The following is a 14,860-nucleotide window of genomic DNA, read 5'->3' on the forward strand; positions in this document are numbered from 1 at the left end:
ATCCATACCAAGACATATAATCGAACTTCTGAAAACTAAATGAGAGAGAAATGACACCTTCACTAAAAGGGAAAACCTAAAAGGGAAAGCCGATGACAGCAGATTTCCTATTAGAAGCCATGGAGACCATGAGGAAGTGGCCCAACGTATCGCAAATGCTGAAAGAAAAGAACTGTTAACACATAACCCTATATCCAGTGAAAATATCTTCTAAAAATGCAGGGGATGATAGCATGATATGGTGATTATATTCAATAATCACTTAATTATATATTTTTAAATAACTTAAAGAATGTAATTGGATTGTTTGTAACTCAAAGAATAAATGCTTGAGGGGATGGATGCCCCATTCTCCATGATGTGCTTATTTCACATTGCATGCCTGCATCAAAACATCTCATATACCCCATAAGTATATAAACCTACTATGTACCCACAAAAATTTTTTTAAATTAAAAAAAATGATAAAAGGGAGACAGAACATAGAATGGCGGCTGCTAAGGGCTGCGGAAAGAAGAAGTTGAGATGTTATTGTTTAATAGGCATAGAATTTCAGTTTTATAAGATAAAAAGAGTTTTGGAGATGGATGGTGGTGATGGTTACGTAACTTTATAAATGTATCTAATACCACTGAATTGAACACTTACAGTGGTTACAATGGGAGAAAATATGCAAATTATTAATCTGACAAGAGACTAATATCCAAAATACACAAGGAACTCAAGCAACTCAACAGCAAAGAGAAAAACAAACAGTTGGATTAAAAAATGGGCAACGGATCTGAGTAGACATTTCTCAAAAGAAGACATACAAATGGCAAACAAGTATATTTTTTAATGCTCAACATCACTAATCATCAGAGAACTACAACTCAAAACCGCAATGAGATACCATCTCACCCCAGTTATGATGGCTGTTATCAAAAAGACAAAAAATAACAAATGCTGACAAGGATTTAGAGAAAAAGGAACTCTTACACACCGTTGGTGGGAATGTAAACTAGTACAGCCACTATGGAGAACAGTATGGAGATTTCTCAAAAAACTCCAAATAGAATTACTATATGATCTAACAGTCCCACTACTGGGTATTTATCCAAAGGAAAGGAAATCAGTATATCAAAGGGTTTATTTCACTTAACATAATGTCCTCCAGGCTTATCCGTGTTGCCATTGATGACAGGATTTCATTCTTTTTATAGTGGAGTAGTGTTCCATTGTGTATATATGCCGTATTTTCTTTATTTATCTTAAGTCAACCATTCTTTCTCATCATTTTTATTTATTAGCTAACTGTTTGATTCACAGCTTTGTTGGTTTTCTTCCCACTTCCTGGAATTAAGATAAAGCAGCTTTGGTGTTTAAAAAAGTCTTTGCTTTCACAGATGAAACAGAAAATTATTTTTATGATTCACTAATGATTATAGTTTGTGAACTGTTTCCATAATACTAGTGGTAATGGTAGCACACGATAGACCATGGCCTACGTTTAAACTACATAAAACAGAATTCTTTAAATAAAAAAGGAATACTGGCTGAGCGCAGTGGCTCATGCCTGTAATCCCAGCACTTTGGGAGGCCAAGGCGGGTGGATCACCTGAGGTCAGGAGTTCGAGACCAGCCTGGCCAACATAGTGAAAACCCTGTCTCTACTAAAAACACAAAAATTAGGGGGGCGTGATGGTGCTTGCCTGTAGTCCCAGCTACTAGGGAGACTGAGGCAGGAGAATCGCTTCAACCCATTAGTCAGAGGCTGCAGTGAGCCGAGATCACACCACTGCACTCCTGCTTGTGTGACAAAGCTAGACTCTGTCTCAATAAATAAATAAATAAGGAACATGACTATCTTTAAGCAAAATAAATGATGGCATTGGTAACCTGCCGGCTGTTCACATGCTGTGGTGAATATTGAGGCTTCGTTAGAATTAGTGTGAGTTGGTGCCAAATAACCAAGAGTTTGTGCATGCATTCTCAGGATTATGAATGTTTCATAAATTTTAGACCACACATTTTAGAGTTACATAAATATTTTAATTGTTGTTGTTGTTGTTGTTATTGTTATTTTGAGACAGAGTCTCACCCTTTCGCCCAGGCTGGAGTGCAGTGGCATGATCATAGCTCACTGCAGCCTTGAACTCCTGGGCACAAGTGACCCTCCCAGCTCAGCCTCCCAAGTAGCTGGGACCACAGGTGTGTGCCACCATGCCTAGCTAAGTTTTGTGTTTTTTGTAGAGATGGGGTTTCACCCACTTTCCCCAGGCTTGTCTTGAATTTCTGGGCTCAAGCAATCCACCCACTTAAGCCTCTCAGAGTGTTGGGATTATAGGCGTGAGCCATGGTGCCTGGCCTTAATTTTGTCTATTTCAAATTCCATCTTTCGTTTCAGTCCATTTTTAAAGCTCATGTACTTTATGTTGCCAAATAGGAGTTATTACTTCCTTGATCAGGTTGCCGCTATTACATAATTTGAAAAAGGGCTAGAGAGAGAGAGAGTGAGCTTTCAAAGATTGATAAGAAAAAGCATCTGCCCTCTGGGAGCCCATGGCTTAGTGACAATCAGAGTGCTAATCAGTCAGCCCTGTCCATGCTGGACTTCCTGGGCCACGGGGGCTGCATTTCAGGGTTACACTCTGTTCATTTGTTTTGGTTCTCTTTGTTCATAATGACAAAGGCAAAGAAGAACTATGAGCAGAAATGCCGGGACAAAGATGAGGCAGAACAGGCCGTCAGCCGAAATGCCAACCTGGTGAACCCGAAGCAACAAGAAAAGGTACCCGGGAGGGCTAACAACCTGAAAAATCTGAGATTGACCTATATCAGGCTAAAGCCAATTATGAATCTTCATAAGAAATGAACCTGTACCCTAAACCCCTGGCAATATCTTCCTTCATGTATTGGGGGTCTTCTGAACCTGAAAAACCACTGCCACATATTTGGGGGTTGGTGGAAGAGCGATAGAAGCATGGCTATGAGAGAGGGAGATGGGGTGATAAGAGGTTGGAGGGGTTTCCCAGTTGTTTTCATTTTTCTTTAAGACTCGGCTCATGTATTCTTTGTAGTCAGGCTGCCTTTTGCTTGGGTGGATTACAAATTTAACTTTGTAAAATCTAGATATAAGATTTCTGCAACCAGAGGGCTGGGTGTGTCTTTAGGAAGACACTGGGCAGGATGCTTTATGGATATTTTCCAAGATTGATAAGATTGCAGGGCACATTGAATGATTTGCTCACGAGAGAAATGTACACAGGACTTGCACTAGACCTGGTCTCTTCATAGTTACTGCTTTTCAATCTGTTTTGCCTATGGAAGCCTTGTGCAGCATTCCCAATGCTTGCTCTTTTTTTGTTTGTTTTCACAGCTTTTTGTGAAACTGGCAACTTCAAAGACCGCAGTAGAGGACTCGGGTGAGGGGGCAGTTGCTATGGATGGGGGAGGGTTGCTGGTGGGGTTTACATTATCCTAAATGTGTCCCTGAGAAAGGGAGTTTTATATATCTTAAAGAGAGAATATATGGATATTCAGCAGGATTAGTGAGATATTAGAAGGGAAAAAGGGAGGAAGGAAGGGAGAGAGTAAGGAAGGGGGGGAGGAAAGGAAAGAAGAGGAGAGAGGAAGGGAGGGTCTATTAGAATCCCGGAAGGTGGGAGGAGGCTATGAGGCCACTGTTTCTGGCCGCTGTCTGCTTAGATCTTGCTGCCTTACATGGGAGTGAGATGGTGGAGTCATGTGGTAGCGGCTTTGCAATCAGGTGCTTCCTCTGATGTATTGGGACATCTATCTAAAAGACCATTTCAGCCCCGGTAGCTCTTATCTGCTGTGAAACAGCGCAAGGCCTTGTTATCACTGAAATCTAAGACCCAAACCAAGCATTTGCAAAAGCTTCTAATTCCCAGAATATCCTGCAGGAAATATCCCTCATGACTGTGGTGGTTATGTACTTCTTAATCTCTATATTCAAAACTAAAGTAACTTGGTGCCCCTTTAGGGCAAGTGAATCAGGTGTAGTGGCACATGCCTGTAATTTCAGCTACTCAGGAGGCTGAGGTGGGAGAATCACTTGAGCCCAGGAATTCAAGGCCAGCCTGGGCAACACTGTGAGACCCACCCATCTCTTCTCTGCATCCTTCATCAGACAGTTTTGAAAATGAAAAGTGATGGGAAATACTGAGGTGGAATTACACAAACAAAACCCTGGCTGAGGTTTCTTATCAGCTTTGACTTCTTCCTTGGAACATTTCTTTCTCAATGTTTGGTCCAATGTTTAAAAAGAAAGTGATACCCTCCTTTGCCTGCTTCACCAAGTATGATGAGGGTGAGAGATGCAATAACTCCCAATGCTCAGAGTCCTGGGGGCCTTGTGAGCTCAGCACAACTCCGATGAGTTTCTTTTGCCATCTGAGATGAGCCTGTGGGTGTATCTGCGAGCCACCTTCCTGTCTAGTTTCTGACCCAGGTCTCTCCCTTCTGTTGCAGACAAAGCATACATGCTGCACATCAGCACCCTGGATAAGGTCCGAGAAGAGTGGCAGAGTGAGCACATCAAGGCCTGCGAGGTACCCGTAACCAGAAGCTGCTCAAGACTGGGATGGGTGTGGGGGGGGGGGTGTAACAGGAAGCTGCTCAGGATGGGGAGAAGGGGGAAAGGGGGGGAGTGGGGCCAGGGTGGGGACGGGGGGCCAGGAGGTGGGTCTTCTGCCCAGAACCTCGAGAGTCTACTTTTGTAGAAATGATCTGCCTCGATTCTCATAGAGTTACAGAGCTTGAGGGCAAATTAGAAATCAGAAATTTGGCCGGGCACGGTGGCCCATGCCTGTAATCCCAGCACTTTGGGAGGCCGAGGCGGGTGGATCACCTGAGGTCAGGAGTTCAAGACCGTCTGGCCAACATGGTGAAACCCCGTCTCTACAAAAAATACAAAAATTAGCTGGGTGTGGTGGCACACACCTGTAATCCTAGCTACTCTAGAGGCTGAGGCAAGAGAATAGCTTGAACCTGGGAGGCGGACGTTGCAGTGAGCCAAGACCGCGCCATTGCACTCCAGCCTGGGTGACAGAACAAGACTCTGTCTCCAAAAAAACAAACAAACAAAAAAAGAAATCAGAAATTTAAGTGAAGAATGGAAGGAACGGGAATAGTTTTCCCCAAACCTTGTCTGCCTCATCCCCATCCTGACCATGCTGTCCAGCAATTCAAATTTTAGTCTAATGTTGGGTTAGCACAGGCATAAAATAGCTGAATCAGTTAATGGTCGATTAAGTAATTACCTTTGGAGAGCCTTGCCTCAATAGGCTCTAAAGGGAATGCCGACAGCAAGTGAGCAGGCTTTGGAGGTTTGTTTGTTTGCTTTTTGTTTTGAGTCTGGGTCTCACTCTGTCACTCAGGCTGGAGTGCAGTGGCACAATCAGAGCTTGCTGCAGCCTCAAACTCCTGAGCTCAAGGGAAGTAGATGGGACTACAGGCATGCACCACCACACCTTGTTAATTATTTATTATTTATTTTATTTTTAAAGAGACAGGGTCTTGCTATGTTGCCCAGGCTGGTCTTGAGCTCCTGGGTCTCAAGCAATCCTTCCACCTTTGCCTTCTGAGTTGGCAGGGTTACAGGCATGAGCCACCATGCCTGGCTGGAGGGTTTTTTTTTTTTTTTTACTCTCTTCATACCTTCAATTTCACCACTGCTCCCTTTCTTTTGCAGCAAATGACCTCACAATTTCCAAGAGAAAATAAAAAACATAACTTGGAAGCTTACTTAAGTTTCTGTCACCCTGCCTACACATTTTCTTCCAGTGGTTCTCAAAGTGAGGTCCTAGGATCGGTAGCATCAGCATCACCTGGGAACTTGTTAGACATGCAGGTTCTCAGACCAACCTCAGACATACTGAATCAGAAACTCTGGAGGTAGAGCCCAGCAATCTCTGTGTTAATAAGCCTTCCAAGTGACTCTGATGCGAATTCAAGTATGAGAATCATTGACAGATACACCTGCCCCACTCCTTTTTTCCTCTTAGCGCAGAAAAGGGGCTGTTCCTTTCTTGTTCAAGATCTTTTTTCATCCAGCTTGCCTTTCCCCACCTTCTTGGGCATAGAGAACTTGTTAACTTCTCTTATCTTGCACACAGACTCAGCTCTCTCCTAGCTTTAAAACCCACCGGTTCGGCCAGGCACAGTGGCTGCTAATGCCTGTAATCCCAGCACTTTGGGAGGACAAGGCAGGCAGATCACCTGAGGTCAGGAGTTCAAGACCAGCCTGGCCAACATAGTGAAACCCAGTCTCTACTAAAAATACAAAAATTAGCTGGGTGTGGTGGCAAGCACCTGTAATCCCAGCTACTTGGGAGGCTGAGGTGGGAAAATCACTTGAGCCCGGGAGGTGGAGGTTGCCGTGAGCCGAGATCGTGCTACTACACTCTAGCCTGGGCAACAGAGTTAGACTCCATCTCAAAAAAACCCCAAAAACAAAAAACAAAACCAGCAGTTCTTGCTTTCTATCTACAACCCCTGCTACCCCCGCCCTTCTTCACAGCCACGCTTTTTGAAGGGCTTGTCTCTAAGTCCATGTTGTCCTGCCTGCCCCAGCCTGCAGCATCTGGGATTTGCTTCCCTGCAGCTGCTGTCTTGGAGGGCATCAGAATCCCTTGGCATGAGGGCCAGTGGGCCTTTGCAGTTTCTAATCTTATTTGATCCCTCTTTGCCATCTGGTACTGTAGGTTATTATGCTTCTCTTAAAACACTGTTTTCTGCTTTACTTCTGTAACTCCACACTCTTAGGGGAAAGCCTAGAATGAGGCCATTTTTTAATAAGGTTTAAAAACATGTAAAGCAATATCATATACGTTTTATAGATACATATGTAGTGTAAAAACCTGCATAAAGGCCGGGTGCGGTGGCTCACACCTACAATCCCAGCACTTTCAGAGGCTGACACGGGTGGATTGCTTGAGCCCAGGAGTTCAATACCAGCCTGGGCAACACAGTGAAATTTTGTCTCTACAAAGAAATATAAAAATTAGCCAGGCGTGGTGGTAGAGGCCACTTGGGAACCTAAGGTGGGAGAATTGCTTGAGCCCGCGAGTTTGAGGCTGCAGTGAGCCACGAGCGCACCACTGCTCTCCAGCCTGGGTGACAAAGTGAGACCCTGTCTTAAAACAAAACAAAATAAAACCCCCCCAAAACCAAACAACAAAACAACCCCTTCCCATAAAAAACAAAAGAAAACAAAACAAACACTGCATAGGAATGATACAATTCAGGATAATGGCTATCTGGGGAAGGAGGAAGGTGATAGAAACTGGGTAAATCACACAGGGGCTTTTACAGAATCTGAAAAAATATGGCTGAAGTTTTTGACAAAGCTAAGTAGTTGGTATATAGGTATTTATTATACTGCCCTCTGATTCTATGTGAAATAGTCCATAACAAAAATAATGTAATATTATTAAATTATTATACTATGTTATATAGATATAAAAATGTTTAGAGGTGAAATAATGCATTTGCTTCAAAATACTCCAGAGAGTAGGGTAACTGGTAGAGATATAGATAAAACAGAATTGGTTGTGAGTTGATAAATGTTTAAGCTGGTGATGAGTACATGGGGATTCATCATACTATCTGTACCTCTCTACTCTTGTATATGTTTGAAGTTTTGTTTTATTTTATAACAATTTTTAAAATGTAGCAAATTTTAAAAGGCATTCCAAATTTTTTGGTTTTGAATAAAACCTATAGTATGAGATAGGAAATTGAATCAGAAACCGTGGGGGTAGAGCCCAGCAATCTCTATGCTAATAAACCTTCCAAGTGATTCTGATGTGAATTCAAGTATGAGAACCACTTATAGCTATACCTGTCCCCATCCTTTTCTCCTCGTAGAGTGGAAAAGGGGCTGTGGTATATAAAAGCTATGGTATGTAAAATTCATTCATGTTAAAAATAGCTATGGTATTCAATATTTTAAAAATACACTGATATATCACATCCACTGTTGAATAGAATACCATCTGCTTCATAGACTAGCTTGATTTTTCTAAAGGTGATATTGGTTTATATCCAAAATACTGTATCTCAGGCAATGACGTTTATTTTAACCCTTTTTTTAAGGAAAAACAATTAAAGATACACAAAGATAGAAGACAAGTACATAGCCTCCCATGTACTCACCAATCAGCATCAACAGTTATGACCATCTTGCCAGTCAAACTCATTCATTCCAGGGTGGGAGGGGCAGCATTTTGAATCTGAGGCTCTGGCAGGCTGCTCAGGTGGAGATGATGTTAGATAGTTGGAAATGTCAGTAGGAACTCAGAATATTGGTATCTGGGATCATCATTACTTTTTACCCTCAGAACTATTTCCAAGCTTGTTTGTGTTACTAAGATATTAGGATTTGTTTGCATTCTTTGTGATATGAGTTTATGAGCATCCTCAGTGGTGGGGGAGAAGTATTCTAAATTGGACAATAAGTTTACAGATAACTGAAGGTTGACACTCTTTCTTAAGTCACAGCCAGCCAAAATGAACGGCCCTTTTCCTTGCATATTTATGTACATGTAGCTATTTTTCTGTAGGCATTTGAGGCTCAAGAATGTGAACGAATAAACTTCTTCCGGAATGCATTGTGGTTACATGTGAATCAGCTGTCACAACAATGTGTCACCAGTGATGAAGTAAGTCAGAGGCATCCACTGAGGATTGTCGGGTGCATGTTGGATACATTAGAGTAGAAAGAACTATAGATATTGATTGGTTCACTTCGCCCTTGGTGAGGTAAGGTGACTTGCCTAAGGCCATACAGTGAGTTGATAGAAGGATGCAGATAACATGTAACCTGACTCCTGGCTCATTTGCCACCATGATTTTCTCATTAAGAGATTCATGGCTGGGAGTGGTGCTTCACTCCCGTAATCCCAGAACTTTGGGAGGCTGAGGCGGGTGGATCCCCCGAGGTCAGGAGTTTGAGACCAGCCTGGCCAACATGGTGAAACCCTGTCTCTACTAAAAATGCAAAAATTAGCTGGGCATGGTGGTGCACCCCTGTAATCCCAGCTACTCAGGGGGCTGAGGTGGGAGAATTGCTTGAACCCAGGAGGTGGAGGCTGCAGTGAGCCGAGATCGCATCACTGCACTCAGCCTGGGGGACAGTGTAATACCCTATCTCAATTAAAAAAAAAAAAAAAGAAATTGATAGTTAGGGTACAAAAAATTCAGATTTAGGGCAGGAGAACAGATAGAACCCAAAGAGAGTTTCATGTACAGAAGACAGATATCACAGCATGTATGTGCATCCCAGACACGGCTCCATTCTGGAATGGGGTCACTCCAGGACAGCACCAAGTACTAGGACACTGACTCTTTCCCAGGCTAATGGTTGCTCCAGGGCTCAGACTTACCTCAACAGCATTCCCTGGTCCATTATCCAGGCTTAACCTGTACACAGCAATAGTAATGGGCTCCCCACATCTCAGAGGCATCAAATCAAGTTATCACAACCTTCTTTGCTAAGGAGTAGCCACCCTCACATTAGATGAGACATTCACCTTAGAAGAACAGCTAAACACCCAGAAAACCAATAGGATTGAATGGAAAACTCTTCTTTAAGTAATTGTCTTTGCATTTCTGTGTGGCATTGGTCTTGTGCCGTAGGATTTAATATCTACTTTTTGGTTCCATCAGTATTTTAAAAAAATTTCAGCCAAGGCTGGGTGTGGTGGCTTACACTTGTAATCCCAGCACTTTAGGAGGCCGAGGTGGGCAGATTACCTGAGGTCGGGAGTTAGAGCCAGCCTAGCCAACATGGTGAAACCCCATCTCTACTAAAAATACAAAAATTAGCCAGGCATGGTGGCACATAGTGTCAGCTACTTGGGGGGCTGAGACAGGAGAATCGCTTGAACCCAGGAGGCAGAGGTTGCAGTGAGCCAAGATTGTGCCACTGCACTCCAGCCTGGGCAACAGAGTGAGACTCCATCTCAAGAAAAGAAAAAAAAATTCAGCCAAGGCTTTTGTCCTGCCACAAAGATACATTTTCTGTCATCTTTAAAAAATTAATAGCAGATGTAGGCTGGGCACAGCGGCTTACACCTGTAATCCCAGCACTTTGGGAGGCCAAGGCGGGCGGATTGCCTGTGGTCAGGAGTTCGAGACTAGTCTGGCCAACGTGGTGAAACTCCGTCTCTACTAAAAATCCAAAAAAATTAGCCGGACGTGGTGGCGTGCGCCTGTAATCCCAGCTACTTCGGAGGCTGAGGCAGGGGAATTCTTCAACCAGGGAGGTGGAGGTTGCAGTGAGCCGAGATTGCACCACTGCACTGCAGCCTGGGTGACAGAGTGAGACTCTGTCTAAAAAATAATAATAAAATAAAAAATTAAAAATTAATAGCAGATGTGCATCAGAGAAAAGCTCTGATGTGAATCTGGGACTTTGGAATGTGTTCTTTTTTTTTCAAAACAAGAAAATTTGGAAGAGTCAGCTCTCTATCAAACTCATGGTTTTTTTTTTTTTTTTTTGAGACAGAGTCTTGCACTGTCACCTGGGGTTGGAGTGCAATGGTGCGATCTCAGCTCACTGCAACCTCCGCCTCCCGGGTTCAAGTGATTCTCGTGCCTCAGCCTCCCAAGTAGCTGAGATTACAGGCGCCTGCCACCATGCCTGGCTAATTTTTTGTATTTTAAACAGAGATGGGGTTTCACTATGTTGGCCAGGCTGGTCTCAAACTCCTGACCTTGTGATCCACCCGCCTCAGCCTCCCAAAATGCTGGGATTACAGACATGAGCCGCTGTGCCCCACCTCAAACCCATGTTTTTAAGGAGCTGTGTCACAATGATCTCAACATACCTCTACCTATTAATTGACCTTCTTTTTTATTAGATGTACGAACAAGTCCGAAAGAGTTTAGAAATGTGCAGCATTCAGAAGGACATTGAATACTTTGTGAATCAACGCAAAACTGGACAGATTCCACCAGGTGAATGGGGCGGTGGGGTGGGGAGTGTTATTTACACAATTCTATTAGCCTTTCTTGTTAGATGTCATTAAGGATGAAAGACGCCTGCCTCTTCATGTCCTGTTTCTTGGTGACTCTCCTAGCACCCATCATGTATGAGAATTTCTACTCCTCCCAGAAGAATGCAGTCCCACCAGGAAAGACTACAGGGCCTAACTTGGCAAGGTAATAGCCAGCTGCCTGTCACAGGAAGAAAAATACTTTTAGCAAACTTTGTTATCATGAATGTTCTAAGACATGTTAGAATTGGAACATGTCTACTACTGCATCTGCTTAATGAGGCTGCTTGCTTTTTGGAAATAGTATTTTTAGGAAAAATATTAAGTGGATTTTAATAGTCATAGTTCAGGGAGGAGTATATCATGGCTGAACTTGATCATTATTATTCATGTATGAATCTTATACTTTTCTTACAGCCTGTAGAAAGCAGGGGTCAGCAAACTATGGCCCCGGAGAATTAAATCCATTTTTGTAGGGCCTGTGAGTTAAGAATAGTCTTTACATTTTTAAATGGCTGGAAAAAAGTCAAGACGATACTATTTTGTGACATGTGAGAATTATTTGCATTTCAAATTTCAGTGTCCCTCTATCAAGTTTTATGGGCACACAAGCACCCTCACTCACTGAGGTTTTGTCTATGGCTGCTTTGCCACTAGAGTTGAATAGAGTTGCAAGACAGATGGTATGTGGCCAGCAAAGTCTAAATCATTTACTACTTGGTCCTTTACTAAGAACGTTCGCTGCCGTTCATGTAAAGGATGCTACGGGAAGAGAAACTTCTGTTTGACTTAGTCAGCTTGTAGTCTAAGTTTTTGAATTTTCACTCCAGTTTTATTAAAGATGGGGAGTGCCTGGGAAGGATTGCATGATCATTATCAATATTTAAGCATGTCAGGCACTGTTCAAAACAGTTAGTGTGAATTAGCTGATTTAATCCCCACAACGAGGTAGGAGCTGTTTATACTTCCTATTTTACTTATGAGGATGCGGATGTTCAAGGCACTAAGGAAGTCTTTCCCACACAGCTAAGATTTTAATCCTGCCAGTCCGGGTTGTGGGATAAGGCTTTGTGCTCCTAATCACTATGCATACTGCCTCTTGCCATAATATAATGTCTGCAACTTAGATTTCCGTAGGTCAGTGCTACAGATCATTTGCTTTAGGTGAGCTTTCTTGACCATCCAGTGCAGAAACCAGATCTGATTAGAGTACAATAGGCTTGTAGCAAGAAGTAAAAAAATTATAAAAATAACAAGAATTTATCTAAAATACTTTGGTTTTCATTTCTTACAGGAGAGGACCCCTCCCAATTCCTAAAAGTTCACCAGGTATGCCACTAAAAAAGGTCTTTTGAAATTCTTATATTGCAAGGCAGGCAGATCACTTGAGGTCAGGAGTTCAAGACCAGCCTGGCCAACATGGTGAAACTCTGTCTCCACTAAAAATACAAAAATTAGCTGGGTGTGGTGGCGCATGCCTGTAATCCCAGCTACTCAAGAGGTTGAGGCATGAGAATTGTTTGAACCTGGGAGGTGAAGGATGCAGTGAGCCGAAATTGCACCACTGCCCTCCAGCCTGGGTGACAGAGTCAAACTGTGTCCAAAAAAAAAAAAAAAAAAACCCACGAAATTCTTATATTGGGTTTTCTTTAAATAGCTAGAACTTTGAAATAAAGGGAATGAAAGGATTAAATAGAATCAAATTCCCAAGAGAATGAGTCTATGTTAGAATCGTACTATAATACTACTTGTCACAGAGTAGAATATGATAATTGGTGGTCTATTTTATAGCTTATCCAAGATAATTCAGTTACTGAAATACCAAAAGAAACTTATTGCAAACAAATTTTACCTAAACGATTATTTCAACTTGGACTGTGAGAACAGCAGAACTGAGATATAGTTCCCCTTGGATTACATAGAAATACAATTTATAGAAGGCATGGACATCAAGAAACGTGTCCCTTAATGTTATCTTTAATGAGACCTTTCACTAATCACAAGTCTCTTTCTTTCTTTGAACTCCTATGATACCTCTGGGAGAAGTACACATCTTAGCACTTCTTATTAGTTGTATGGGATGTGAGGGCAGTCTGGCTGCAACATCTGTCAGCCTATTGATTGCTAGGGTTGATTCGGCACATCTGGCGGGCTAGGTGGTGTCCCCTTCCTCCCTCACCAATCCATGTGCATCCCTCCCGAAGCTATGTGCTCAAAGAGGATGACCATTCCTGATAGAGGAGGGCCAGTCTTTGGTCAAGAGTATACGAGTAGCTGCATTCCCCTGCAGCTACCCCAAACAAGCTCTCGTTAGTTGTACACCTTGAATAATAATAAGATCCCAAGGTCAGGTACAACTTTGTCTTCTGTATTACTCACAACACCCGACACAGTTCTGAGTACATAGTAGATATTCAACATGTATTTATTATTTGAGTAAAGAAAAGATATACCTATCCATGTTCAAGACAATGAGTGTATTAGTCTGTTTACATGCTGCTGATAAAGACATACCTGAGACTGGGAAGAAAAAAAGGCTTAATTGGACTTACAGTTCCACATGGCTGGGGAAGCCTCAGAATCATGGTGGGAGGTGAACGGCACTTCTTACATGGTGGCGGCAAGAGAAAATGAAGAAGATGCAAAAGTGGAAACCACTGATAAAACCATCAGATCTCGTGAGACTTATTCACTACCACGACAACATTGTGGGGGAAACCGCCCCCTTGATTCAAATTAACTCCCACTGGGTCCTTCCCACAACAGGTGGAAATTTTGGGAGATACAATTCAAGATGAGATTTGGGTGGGGACACAGAGTCGAAACTTATCAATAAGAGAGGAGGACAGCTTATGCTGCACTTAACAGTTCACTAAAAATTTAGTGATGGAAAAAAAAATGTAGTGGCTGAAATTATATCTTTGAACAATATGAAGATTTAAAGTATTTTATTTCTTGTTGTTTTAGAATTACCACTTGGTAATGTAGGATGCTATTTCTGTCCATTTTTAAAGATGATTTTACTGTGGGTACTGTACCTGAGCATGGATGAAAGAGGGCAAAGAAGTCAGAATAGTGATTTCCAGAATGTCCTCTGGTTTGGAGTCGTGACTACCATTTATAGTTTTTGTTGGCAGATCTATTTTCTTCTTACAAAAGGATAGACACCAGAATCTGTAAGTGAAATGCCCTGGCTTGAAAAGGGCTGAGATCTTATTATGAAAAATTGATGTTACTGTTGTTTTCTGTGTTCTGCCTTTTGCAGATGATCCTGATTACTCTTTGGTTAATGACTACAGTTTGCTCTATCAGTAAAATCAATGGTAAGAACCTTTATTTTTCAGATAATTGAGTCCTGTGTAGACTGGTAATTGTGGTATTGAAGCCTTTGAAGCTTCTTTATAACACTACCACAAACTAGCAAGGCCTTGCATCAGGCAGGCACACTGGCCAGCATGCTGTCCCTTCAGGACACCTCTCTGGATCCCACAGCTGGAAGCAGACTGGAGACCCTTCCATACCTATTTGAATGAGGTTATTTTTCCTTCATTGATTATTCCATAGTAACTCTTTATCTGCTTGGTTTTTTTTTTGTTTGTTTGTTTCGAGGCAGAGTCTCTATCTGTCACCCAGGCTGGAGTGCAGTGGTGCGATCTCAGCTCACTGCAGTCTCCACCTCCTGGGTTCAAGTGATCCTCCCACCTTAGCCTCTTGAGTAGCGAGGATTACAGGCACGCACCACCACACCCAGCTAATATTTTTTGTATTTTTAGTAGAAACAGGGCTTCACCATGTTGGCCAGGCTGGTCTTGAACTCCTGACCTCAAGTGATCTGCCTGCCTCAGCCTCCCAAAGTG

General features: G+C 42.5%; 1 protein-coding gene across 2 annotated transcripts in view; it reads left to right on the forward strand.

Moving 5' to 3' along the window:
- PSTPIP2 (proline-serine-threonine phosphatase interacting protein 2) overlaps positions 1–14,860 on the forward strand; it is a 93,569-nt gene that overhangs the window by 74,042 nt on the left and 4,667 nt on the right. The window contains exons 7-14 of one of the 2 annotated variants that reach the window (XM_055233489.2): positions 2,672–2,770; positions 3,359–3,404; positions 4,474–4,553; positions 8,568–8,666; positions 10,869–10,965; positions 11,088–11,169; positions 12,298–12,332; positions 14,269–14,326. In XM_055233489.2, coding sequence (XP_055089464.2) covers positions 2,672–2,770; positions 3,359–3,404; positions 4,474–4,553; positions 8,568–8,666; positions 10,869–10,965; positions 11,088–11,169; positions 12,298–12,332; positions 14,269–14,318 — 588 coding nt within the window. In that variant the 3' untranslated portion in view covers positions 14,319–14,326. The remainder of the gene's footprint in view (positions 1–2,671; positions 2,771–3,358; positions 3,405–4,473; positions 4,554–8,567; positions 8,667–10,868; positions 10,966–11,087; positions 11,170–12,297; positions 12,333–14,268; positions 14,327–14,860) is intronic. The other variant, XM_063645210.1, reaches the window with a different exon arrangement.

Source organism: Symphalangus syndactylus, chromosome 1 (genome assembly GCF_028878055.3).
Source record: "Symphalangus syndactylus isolate Jambi chromosome 1, NHGRI_mSymSyn1-v2.1_pri, whole genome shotgun sequence".
Taxonomy (NCBI): Eukaryota; Metazoa; Chordata; class Mammalia; order Primates; family Hylobatidae; genus Symphalangus; species Symphalangus syndactylus.